General features: G+C 39.4%; 1 protein-coding gene across 1 annotated transcript; it reads right to left on the minus strand.

Moving 5' to 3' along the window:
* Positions 1 to 1660: 1660 nt before the first annotated feature.
* LOC110596230 (cytochrome P450 2C21-like) lies at positions 1661 to 11627 on the minus strand (the record flags this gene model as incomplete). Its single annotated transcript, XM_021715775.1, has 5 exons — positions 11456 to 11627; positions 8149 to 8307; positions 6172 to 6317; positions 2151 to 2341; positions 1661 to 1832 (listed from the first exon to the last, which is right to left on the minus strand). Coding segments are annotated over exons 1-5 (840 nt in total), but the record flags the coding sequence as incomplete, so codon positions are not given.
* Positions 11628 to 12641: the final 1014 nt, after the last annotated feature.

Consider the following 12641-nt stretch of genomic DNA (forward strand, 5'->3'; position numbering starts at 1 on the left):
TAAAGAGTACTGAAGCAACACAGAGACAGGGCAATAAAATCGAGAAACAGTGTAAGTCAGAAGGTAAACAACAAACGTGATGTAAACCAACAGTTACAATGATAAAATCATAAGTCAAAATGAGCGAAAGAGAGAAGTGCGAGAGGGATAACAGATATACATACCAGCTATCAGGTGAAAAACAGTCACAGGATCGGGAAGAAGTGAAGAAAGACACGTAAGGAAGATTCCCTAAGGAGTACAGATAGCTACACAGACACAGGTCAATAAAATCGAGAGACAGTGTAGGTCAGAAGGTCAACAACAGACGTGATCTAAACTAACAGTTACAATGATAAAATCATAAGTCAAAATAAGCAAAAGAGAGAAGTGCAAGAGGGAAAACAGATATACATACCAACTATCAGGTGAGAGAGAGACACAGGGCTGGGAAGAAGTGAAAAAAGACAGGTAAGAAAGATTCCCTAAAGAATACTGATAGCTAAACAGAGACAGGCCAAAAAAATCAAGAAACAGTATAAGTCAGAAGGTAAACACCAAACGTAATCTAGACCAACAGTTTCAATGATAAAATCATAGGTCAAAAATAAGCGATCAGACTAGAGTCACTTCTGTGATCTCGGATTCCAGCCTCTCCCTTTTGTTTTTCGTTGCAGCATAGGGGTGGGGCTTTGTCTCCTGTTTCACACTGTTGCCTTAGGAGCTGAGATAGTTTGTTGTTAGGTGGGCGGGGCAATGGAAGTCTCTGCCTGGAGAATGGCAAGGCAGTTTAAGCAGGTCTGTTTTTCTCCGCTTGTCTGGGTCCTCTGGCTTGGGGTCTCACGCTGTGTGCCTCAGCCAGGGTGGACCCGGAGTTCCAGAGCTCCAAAGTTCCAAAAGGCAGGCTGTAAATGACGAGAATGGCACTGGGTCCCTACAGAGTATTCAGCCAGTAATGGAACCGGTGTCTCTGAGGGGCAGGCACTCAGAGCCTCCCCGTGCGACCTGAGGTGCTGGGTGCCAGGCCGGGGAGAGAGCTGGAGGGAGCAGGGACCCAAAACTTTCCCGCACGCTGCAATACCTGGCCTTAGGAAATGAGGTAAAGTTTGTTGCTAGGTGGGCAGGGCAATGGAAGTCTCTGCCTGGAGAATGGCAAGGCAGTTTAAGCAGATCTGTTTTTCTCCGCTTGTCTGGGTCCTCTGGCTTGGGGTCTCATGCTGTGTGCCTCAGCCAGGGTGGACCCGGTGTTCCAGAGCTCCAAAGTTCCAAAGGGCAGGCTCTAGACAGCGAGAGTGGCACTGGGACCCAACAGAGGACTTCAGCCAGAAATGGAACCAGCGTCTCTGACGGGCGGGTGCCCAGAGCCTCCCTGTGTGACCGGCGGCTTGATGCCGGGTGCCCGGGCTGGAGACAATGCAGCCGGGGAGGGATCTGGAGGGGGCTGGGACCGGAGACTTCCACACACGAGTAGAACGGCAGCAGTGGGGGGAGGGGCGCAATATCTGGCCTTGCATGGGACTGAAGTTCCTGGGCCTGCCCCCAGCGCGGTTGGTGGTGGGCTGGGGAATGGGAGTAGCGAAGTGATAGCCTTTTTGGGAGCTCACGTTCAGAGAATCTCACCAGTTCACCTATGCCGTCGCCATCTTGCCCCGTCTCCCCATGATTTTCTATAAGGTCCCACTCGCGGTGAACGTTTCAGGGCGGCGGAGCTCCACGGTGGCTTGAGTTCGAGGGTGGGGGGCGCGACGGGATGGCCCGGCGGGGCCGCGCAAGGAGAGGGCTCCGGGCCGGGAATGGGCGCGCGCGGCGCGGGGCTGCAGGTGCCTTGCCGGCAGGGGCTGGGGGCTCGGTTACTAACATTTTTGACAGTGTACCATAGCAAGACATATTTCACTTCAACACTCCTTAAACCTATAGAAAAAACAAAACAAAAACAGAAAAGCAGATTTTTCGAAAAATACTTTAATATAATAAGTAAAATACACCAAGATTATATTTTTTGTCTGCTTTCATTTATTTAACCTTTCAAATTCCATTTAAACATCTAAATTGATTGAATAAGTCACTGATGGGTTACACATGATTGTTTGCTATGCACTATTTTGGCCATTTTTTAATAGGACAGAGGGATGGGGTTTGCACGAGCAACAGACTAGCTAGAACATTATTACCCATTCGTAGAGAACCTTGATCTTACCTGTATCCTGGAGGTGCTTACAATTTCAAGTTTTTCATGAAAATACTTAAGCAAGGTTGGAAATTTCTGATCACCATAGTCAAAACGATCCTGGAAAATGATAGAGCTGATCACATTGCAGGGAGCACAGGCCAGAAGGAAAGCGAGATCACAGGGAGATAGATGCTAAAATCAATAGAAATGAGAAGTTAGTATACATTGTTCATTGAATTTTAAATTGACTGTTGAAAATAAGTGGATTGACTTTTAATTTTTTTTAAGAATGGGAAGTATCTGGATATGCCACTATTGCTATAAACTCCACATGCCAAAAATAAAAATTATTGTGTTTCCCATACAAAACTCTCCAATCCAGTCCAGTTTATTTGCTAATTTTCCCCCAAGAAGTCTATTTGCATGGTTTTCTAAATTCTTTTCTCTCTTTTTTTTTTGAGTTGTAGTCTCACTCTGTCACCCAGACTGGAGTGCAGTGGCCACTCCCAGCCACTGCAGCCTGGACCTGCTGAGCTCCAGCGATCCTTCTGCCTCAGCCTTCCAAGTAGCTGGAACTTCAGTCACGCGCCACCACGTCTGGCTAATTTTTTTGATTTATTGTAGAGATGAGGTCTCGCCAAGTTGCCCAGGTGGGTCTCAAACCTGCAGGCTCAGGCAATTCACTCACCTCGGCCTCCCAAAGCACTGGGATTACAGGCTGAGCCATAAAGCCCGGCCCTAAAATCTTTTCAATTCACAAAAAGGAAGCCAAATTTAAAATGTTTTCAATGCCAGGCACAGTGGTACATGCCTTTAGACTCAGCTGCTAGTGAGGCTGAGGTAGGAGGATCTCCAGCGCCCAAGAGTTCAGGTCCAGACCGGGCAACAGAACGAGACTCAATTTCTAATATATTTCTATGTCTTTACATATATGGACTTTAGCTTGATGTGAATGCTTTCTCATGAGGCTCACATAAAATTGATCAATCTAATTAAAAAAGTAAGAAAATAAACTTAAAATTGTATTCCACAAACTCAGTTGAAAAAATTAAGTGTGGTTTCCTCTAGGAGAGAAGAATAATGATAGAAATTAGAGTGATATTCAGACATATTTAAAAAACTCTTATAATGTTGGAAATAAGCTTCCCAAATGATTTGTTGGAAGCTTCAAAACTTTGCCCCTACCTCTTGCCCTTCTACCCACATCTGCATGAACCGATCAAGAGACCCAAGTGCTCCCTCCTTTGGCACAAGGAGGAAGTCTAAGTCATACAGGCACTAGCCTGACACAGGAGTCCTCACCTAGCCTCACCCCTAAACCCCCATAAAAACCTCAGGTAGGTATCCTTGCCCTGCTCTCACACAACCTTTTCAGATGTGGTTGAGGGCCACCCTGCTCTTCACTGAAATAGGTATTATGAAGTATTAAAACTTTCACATCCCGTTAGTTTGCGTGTGGCATCATTAGTATCATCTGAACCAGCGTTGGGGTAAGAGGTAGTTCCCTGCTGCCTCTGGGTGGTGATACCCACAACACTACAATTCCAGAAGGAAAAAGGGAGCTGGGATGAAAAAGTAGTAGTTACAAGGAAAACAGTTCTGCTCAACCGGTAAAAGAAACCTCCAACAGTCAAAGGTATCCAGTGAGAAAACAGGCTTCCCTGAGAGAGTACAGTACCTATCTATAACTAGGTGGATCATAGGTCAGGAAGTTGACAGAAGATCATAGTCGCCACGGGAAATACTGAACCAGTTAATAAGTTCTGCTTGAAATATAAAATAAGTGAGCAAAAACCTTTCCCAGATAATCTGTATCAAAATATCAAACCCAATATTCTTTGCTTTATTAACTATATTTCTAAAATTTTATTACAAGACAGTAGTCAGAGATCTGTAATAACTCATATGAATTGCACTTCTTTTTAGAAGAATTGCAGCAAAGACTAGAAACAACCTATCTGATCAAGATGACAAATTAGCTAAATAAACTTTGGCACATCCAACAGTAGGGACTACTATACTAATAAGAATGTTCTTGGAAACATTTATAAGTTAAGCATATTGGATGAAAATATGCATTATATTATATTCATTCAATATAATATGCCTAAAAAATAAATTTATAAAACATAGCCTAGCCTTCATTTACTTATCTGTTTTTCCTTACCTCTATTCTCATATTATATGTACCAAAAGCCCAAACAAAGCTCACAGAAATCTAACTGCATTTCCAACAATTTATTCTAAACAAGGAACCAGACATGCAAATATTTGTAATAACTGCATTTTTATATTAATAATATATTAATAGCAGCAAAAATAAAATGGAAGACTATCAGGACAATAATGTAGTGTTGGGTTAAAAACACAAAGTCAATTTTCATAGAGATATACTCTCATTAAAGTAATAACTTCTTTAAAAATATTTAAATATTGAAGTTTAGCTGGGCTCGGTGGCTCAACCTGTAATCCCGTGCCTTTGGGAGGCTGAGGTGAGTGGATTGCCTGAGCCCGCGGGTTCGAGACCCGCCTGGGCAGTGAGACCTCATCTCTACAATAAATCAAAAATCAGCCGGGCGTGGTAGCGCATGCCTGTAATTCCGGCTACTCGGAAGGCTGAGGCGGAAGGATCGCAGGAGCCCAGCAGGTTGAGGCTGCGGTGGCCAGGAGCGGCCAATGCACTCCAGTCTGGGTGACTGAGTGAGACTCCAACTCAAAAAAAGAAAAATTGAAGTTATAAAACCACATGTATCTTGCAGTCCTGATCTTACCCCTTCCCTGCCTGGTCTCCTGCTCAACTCTTACCCCTCCACTCTCTTCCAATCCTGCATGCACATACACACATCTACACATGGCAGAGATCTCTGTTGCTGTAGCTTCCTCTCTTCACACCCACATTCCTCCATGGAAGCCGAATTGTAGCCCTGCACATTGGAAGAATTTGGTGTCCCTTGCATCACTTCTCAAGAAGTTACTAGAAAAGTTAATTTTGTAGTGGCCGAAAGTTCAATCCGAGAGACCACCAAGAGCCAATTCTGATGAAAGTTCAAGAGGGGCTTTTTTTGCAAGCTTGAGCCTGGACCTCTGTTGACAGCCGACGCAGCAGAGTACACCCGGAGGTCCTGACTTTCTTAAGCAGATGCCTTTTATGCTTTTACACAAAGGGAGGAGGAGTTTGGGGGGCTCTCCAGTCTTGTTACCATTTAATTGGGTAGTAACCTCTAGTGGTCAGCTTAATCGTGGAGGATTGGCTAGCCTGACTCAGGCTGACCTTGGCCCACTAGCTAGGGAAGTTGCAGAGACATCTGGAAACTTAGGTGATTATCCCCTGGCACCTGATTTGTTGTTGCTAAGGGGAAAGTGAGATAAGGGAAGGGGTTGAAGCTTGTAACTGGAGCTTTGCAGTTTTTCCCATAACTGAAACTTAAAACAGTTACAGGTTATGTTTTAAGACCGAAAACTAAAAATGGCTGTGCTATTGTCCACAAGCCGATTACATATTTATTGGGTTATAGCATGCTCTTAACCTAAGTCTATGGTATACTCTATTACTGTCCTCTCAATTTTTCACTCTGATTTGGCCAGGACTGCTAGCTGATTACCAAAACTCATCTTCTCCTCTTTCTCGTAGGCACAACTGAACCACATTTTCCAGCTCTTCCTGCAGTGAAATATGGCCCTGTTACTGTGTGATAGCTCATGGAACATGAAAGAAGTTTGGGTGTCATTTCCATGCCTGGCCTAACCAATATTTGCTCTTTTCTGGCTTTTTTCTGTTTTCACTACCCTACAAGTGATGAACCCTGGATAATGCTGGAAGCCAAATGCTGAAGCTATCAAAGCCCTTATCAACTTGGTGCCTGAAGAGGCTGTTTTGCCACCTACTTGACCTCTTCTTGCTGTTATGTGATCAGAAAATAAACTTCTATTGTATTTGAGCCACCATAGATAACATTTTTTTAGTGTGTTTACAGTAACATTTATTCAACCCTATACTGTTAATTATACAAAGAAACATGCACTGTTGGTTTTAGTTCTTTCACCAGACACAAGGCTTCCTCTTGAATTTTGTCTTCAATAGTTTTCTTCCCCATTCCCATATTCTGCAAAATCATTAGGGAAAAATGTCGAATTTGTTTCCATCTTTCTCCATTGCTGAAAATAAGTCCTATGGGAGTGGGGGGGGAGAGAAGAATATCCTCCATTGTCATTAATTCCAGCTGAGAATACTCATCACAGGAATTGATACTGACACTTAAGCAGAGTGTGGGTATAGTGGCATCAATTTCAGGAATTCCCAGCTCACTTGCATCTTCTCTTAACCCAACCTAGCATTTTACAGTCACGATTCTTGACTTTACACATTACTAAATTATTCTTCATCCATCAGCTCTTCTAAACCTCAGAATTACTCAGTGAATTGAATGTTCTGTCTCCATTTTACAAGGATGCTGAAGATCGTGGAGGCAAAATGCTTGCTCTATTATCCCACAGCAATAAATCCTGGTGAGTCCAAGTGACAGGTTAAGTTTCAGGGCTGGCTTTTCTTATTGAAAGTGAATTTGAAGAGAAACAACAGAGGAAGCAATTCTCAAGAGAAGGTGACACAGCTCTTCTGCATTGGAAGGAATCTCGTAACCATCTATTCTTCAGATAAGTATGACTCCTCATTTTAACATTCTCTCTCTATCTGTTAAATCTCACTCAGGAGAAGTGGTCTTAACACCAAAGAAGTTCAACTTCAGATTCCCAGAGACAAGATCACATTAGGGAGATAATAAGCCATAGGAAACGTGTACAGGAAGCTTCTTAGACAACAATACAGAGGTGGGAAGGACCCCATTCAGATATTTTTGCTTTTTGCCAGAAGTTGATGATCTACCAGACAACTGGCAAGTTTAAGACCAGCACCAAAAACTCAAGGCCAATCACTCAAGTACTTAATCAAAAGAGCTTTCTTAGAATCAATTCTGATCCATACTCAGTATGTCTTTCTTCATGTTCCTCTTTCAGAGCTGATCTTTGCTTTATACTTTGTATTCTACTGTATTCAAACATTTCTTATGCTTTTATAGAATAGAATATTGAAGGTAAAGCTAGAATTTTTCCAAGGCTATATGAGTTCTGTGTGTACTATACTGTTGCGGGAATACAGAGAGACCATGACACTGAGGCTATTTTAGGAAGTAGCAGTTTTGTTAGCGTTGGTGAGACTCAGCGGGCTAATGCTCCCAGGCTGAGCACCCAGGGGAGGGAGGAGAGGGTCTTATACCTTAGTTTAGGTAAGGGGGGGTCGGGTTATGTGACTATACATTGTCTTTGGAATTTACAAGGTTATACTTAGCAAAACCAGATTTTCAAAGAACAAATGGTCTCCAATATATGCATTAGAAGCAGGGATTGTAAACTGATAACTTCACAAAAAGGATTTGGGTTAAGTTTGTAAATTGGTTACTATTTAGCATTTCCAGGAAAGCCATCTTTGGCTATTTAGTTTTCTCAAGCAAAATCTATCTAGCAGGTTTTCAGAGCTTGCAGATTGATCTTTAAAAGGAATACTTTTAACTGTTATCAGCCCCTCTCTGCCACAATACACTATACAAGTCTCCTAAAATAGTCTCTGGTTATCTGTGACTCAGACCAGGAGGCAAAATGTTTGGTGAAGAGGATAATTTAGTCATATTTCTTCTGTCTCTTTTCTCTCTGATTCTTTCTCATTATTTTTACTAGCCATAACTTAAAATAAACATGGCTTAGAACATTAGTGGTTAAATAATTTGTTTTCCCTGAATTTGATGTTTTAAAAAAGATGTTGTGTCACCAGCATAGAGATTACATATAGAATAATGGTCCTTTATAAAGAAAGTATTCAGTCTTATGTGGGAATTATGAAAAGTGTGCTTCATAAATTTTTCTAAATGTTTATGTTTTCAATTTCTTAGTCTATTTGGAGTCTTTACAGTTACAAACCCATACAAATTCCACAAAGAGAAGAATACCTAATTTTTTAGTGATTTCTTCTAACACTGGGAAACTCCCTCTGCTGGAAAATTCTTCTGCTTGATCAATGAGTGCTTCCTTGATTGCTTCAAATCCATACAAGACCACAGTGGGCATCATGCCAAGATATACAGTGAACACAGGGTCATAATCTTTTGCTACCTGAACAGGAGATGCAAAAAAAGTAAGAATTTCAAAACTGAAATGTACGTAAGTGAGGGGAATATTTAAAAACTTACTGAAAAAACATTTTAATATTCATTCAACTATTATACAAATTTTCAAATTTTAGAACCAGTTTTTCAATTAGCGAATATATATTTGAATGGTAATTATCATACTATTTTTAGTAATATTGCTATTGTTATTATCATCATCAACAGTTATCCTTTACTCAGCTTCTACTATGTGACAAGGGGCAATATTATGAATTTTGTTCCAATTAACTTATTAGCTTTTTTTCTTCAAACCAATAATTGCACCAGAGTTCTCCTTCCTTCGGTTGCGATAAATGGTGTGCTTCTTCTCTAGTTTAAAGGAAACCCTTTCAACTTGCCTCACGTATAGACTAATAATCTTCGTATTCATTCTGCATATCTTCATTTAAGCACCAGACACCTCTAAGTTTTCATAATACATGAGATTATAACAGCTTGGTCATGGACATTTCCCTGCTTCATTTGAAGCTAGATATGATCATGTGAATGAGTTTCTATGAACTGATGTTAGCAGAAGTGATGTGTGCAAATTCTACATTGTTGCATAAAAAGTCATTTTTCACCCTTCCTTTTTGCTACTACCCATGGGTTGAAATGATAGCATGGAGATGCCTCCACCGTGACTGTGTAAATGAGAACAATAGCCTAGGGACACAAGATAGGAGAACTACAAAGACTGAATAAAACTGTTTCTTTGAAGGATCTCATAGAGAAGAAGAGCCATTAGTGCTCATCTGTAGATAAGCATGTGACATAGGAATAAACTCCGATCCTCTTTTAGCCATTAACTTGTTGGGCTTTTCCTGTCATGTAGGCTGACTTGGTATATTACATGATACAGGAGGTACAGTCTTTCAATTTGTCTAGTGTTGGACTTCTATTGCTGCCTCATCATTCATTCTCCATCAAGCAACCGGAATGATCTTTTCACAGACAAATGTCCACATACCTTTATGCATGGTAGTGGCATCATATTGTTCTTATGATAAAGACCAGCGCTCTTAAAATTTTTGCAAGATCTGTACGCCTTGACTCCTGTTTACCTGTCCAATCTCATCTTGTACTATGACTTTATTACTGTCTGGGGTGCAAACACTTTGATCTCTTTCCAAGGTTTTGGGGGAGAAAAGATAATCTCCCGCAGTTTGCAAAACTCATTAAATGGATTTTTTATCTGTATGCCATCTGGGTAATGCTTCATTATTCCTTAGATCTTAGCTCTAACTTCACCTCCTCACAGAATCCTTTGCTGACTGCTCCTCTGACTTTTGGTTCCCTCAAGTCATGTGGCCTTTTCCTACCATGTCAATCTTGCATAGGTTATAAGCATATGCTTCCTTGAATGAGTGTTTTATAAATATATGCCTATCCTCTAGATTGTAAATCCCATAATATAGAATCTTTTAAAATTTTCTTTCATCATTGAAAATTCCTCATGCAGAGTAGACAATTAGCAACTTGCACAAAATCATTATTATTTATAGTTTAAAGACATGGAAGGTAAATCTCAAGAAGATTTTAAAACTTGTCCAAAGCTGTGAATTAGCAAATGAATGAGCTGGGGCTGCTGACACAATCTCTTTGAATTCAGAGCCAAAGCACAGGAAGAAGGAGCTTCCAAGGGCAGTGAGTGCTCTATAACTCACAGTCTCAGGAAAAAGACAGATTTCAGATCATCTCTTCAAGGCTCGGAGACCTACTGCTATGTAAATAGCTTGAGTAGAGAAGTTATTGACTCATTTATTGAGCAAATATAATAGGAACTGTGAATGTTTCAGAAACCTAAGTCATTTCCTTGTCTTCAAATCACTATGTGCTTTAGGAAATTTCAGTGCTGTACCCTGTAAATCTGAAGTTTATTTTGTTTGTTAAATTTTCACTGAAGCAGTTCACTTATATTTGAGTTTATCAAAGAATAATTACTTTAAAGAGAGCTACATTACACAAAAAAGACACCTGCACTCATTAAGTTCATTGCAGCACAATTCACAATTGCAAAGATGTGAAATCAGCCTAAATGTCCATCCATTAATCAGTGGATAATGAAAATGTGGATATCATTCAGGCATGAAAAAGAAAGAAATAATGTGCTTTGTGGCAACTTTGATGGAATGGGAAACCATATGACAAGTGAACTAACCCAGGAATGGGAAATCAAACACCACATATTCTCATTTACAAGAAGGAACTATCAGGAACTAAAAGGTATATAGAATGGCATAATGGACACTGAAGATGAAGAAGGGGGAGGGTATGGGTATGGAGATGAAAAATCACCTATTGGGCATAAGTACACACATGGGGTGAAGGATACACTTTAAGCACAGACGTCTTTGCCACTACACAATGTATCCATGTAACCAAAATCATTTGTACTCTCTAAAGCTCTTGAAATTTTAAAGAAAGGCAACCTTGATCACAATATGGACATAGAATTTCTACTTTTGACCATTTCAATAATCCTATCATGGATCTGTGACTTAGACAGATTTCAGGCTGGGTATGAGTGATTACATCTTGAGCTACTAACTTAAGGTTGAACAGCCAATGAATTTGAGACCCACAAATGAACTGTGAAAAACATTTTCTAATCAAACAACTGGGTTCTCAAAAATATACAATATAAGAAAAAAAGTCCTCATTTTTATGAACACATTGTGTATAGGTTTTTTCTGACTTACTGATGCATACAAACATTCCTACTAATGACTGATGGTGCATTATTTGTTCAAATCACCAGTGAAGTAATATGACAAACAATTTATGCAATCTAAATAAATTCCTACAGAGGTGTAAGTCTCCTTACCTTTCTTGAGTGGTACAGTCTTGGACTGTTACCCAAATTGCAGCCTCCATTCATGTGTAAGCTCTTATTTGCCTCTGATCTGTTGATTCCTCCTTTTGTAAAGATTAACAGAACTCATTCTCTACTATCCATATATACTCTAAATTCATATCTGAGTGTCCAATGGACACTTCCCTTTAAAACTGTTCTTGCTAAAAACTTGGTGTTTGGGACCACATTTTATTTAATTGTAGGGTTTTTAAATTCATTTGCTACAAGTAACTAAAAGAAAATTAGTCATACTTGCCATGCTTATGGATTTGCTGATATCCTTCGTATTTAACTGTAGAATATTTCCAACAATTGGGAGAGGAGTGGATCTGGGTGGGAGCTTCCTTCTGGCATAGCTTCCATTCCACATAGAAAAAATAATCAAACATGAAAGACAAATTACCAGGATGATGAAGGGATCCATTGATGTGCCTTGTGTAAATGCAGTCAAAAACATAGAATCTGAAGATTTTATCAGTAGCAAGTGTTAGCTTATCACCAAACATGTAATAAGTCTTTGACCTTTCCATAAATATTTTCAATCTTTGGTATACCTTGAACTGTTGGCAGAAATAAAATCAAAATGTCACTTTAGTATTGATTAATTCTCAAGTTCTCTCTGGAAATTTCAATTCAAAAGTAACTCTCAGTTCTATAAAAACAAGTACAAACTAAAACCAAAATAGTAAAAGGAAGGAAATAATAAAGCTTAGTGGAAAAATAAATAAAATAGAGACTTAAAAACATTCAAAAGACCAACAAAATGAATAGCATTTTGAAAGATAAAATTAACAATTCTTTAATTAGAATAACTACAACAAAGGGAAAAGACTCAAGTAAGTAAAATCAGAGATAAAAAGAAGACATTACACCTGATACTTCAGAAATAGTAAGACTCATAATAAGCTGTTGTGAAAAATGTGTATTAACAAATTTGTTAATATAGACAAAATGGATAACTTCTTGACCATATAAAACCTACTAAGGTTAAGTTATGGAGAAATACAAAAATCTAAATAGATCAATAAAGAGTGAGGAAATTGAATCAGTAATAAAAGGTCTTCCATCAAAGAAAAGCTCAGGACCCAAATCCAAGAAAATTAAAATACACCCAAAAGAAGAGAAAATGTGGAATACAAAACTAATAATGAACAAAAGTCAAGCAGAACTTTTTGAGTTCAAATAGTGAGATTGCCATGTGGTAGTAAAGCTTGAAAACATTTTCATAAGAAAAAGTGGATTAAAATGCTGGAGGTAGTCAATAAAATATGTAAGCTGGCAAAAAATAGAGTTGTCAAAATTCTGATAGCAGGATGTCGTACTCTCACACTAAGGCTATCAATACTGATTAGTATCTTTGGTTATATAGATAGATATAATCAAAGCAATATAAAATTTGTTACCTAAAAATTTAAATTATACCATTTAAAAGTTGACA

The sequence above is a fragment of the Carlito syrichta genome, unplaced genomic scaffold (genome assembly GCF_000164805.1).
Source record: "Carlito syrichta isolate Samal-C Ts95f unplaced genomic scaffold, Tarsius_syrichta-2.0.1 Scaffold307655, whole genome shotgun sequence".
NCBI lineage: Eukaryota > Metazoa > Chordata > Mammalia > Primates > Tarsiidae > Carlito > Carlito syrichta.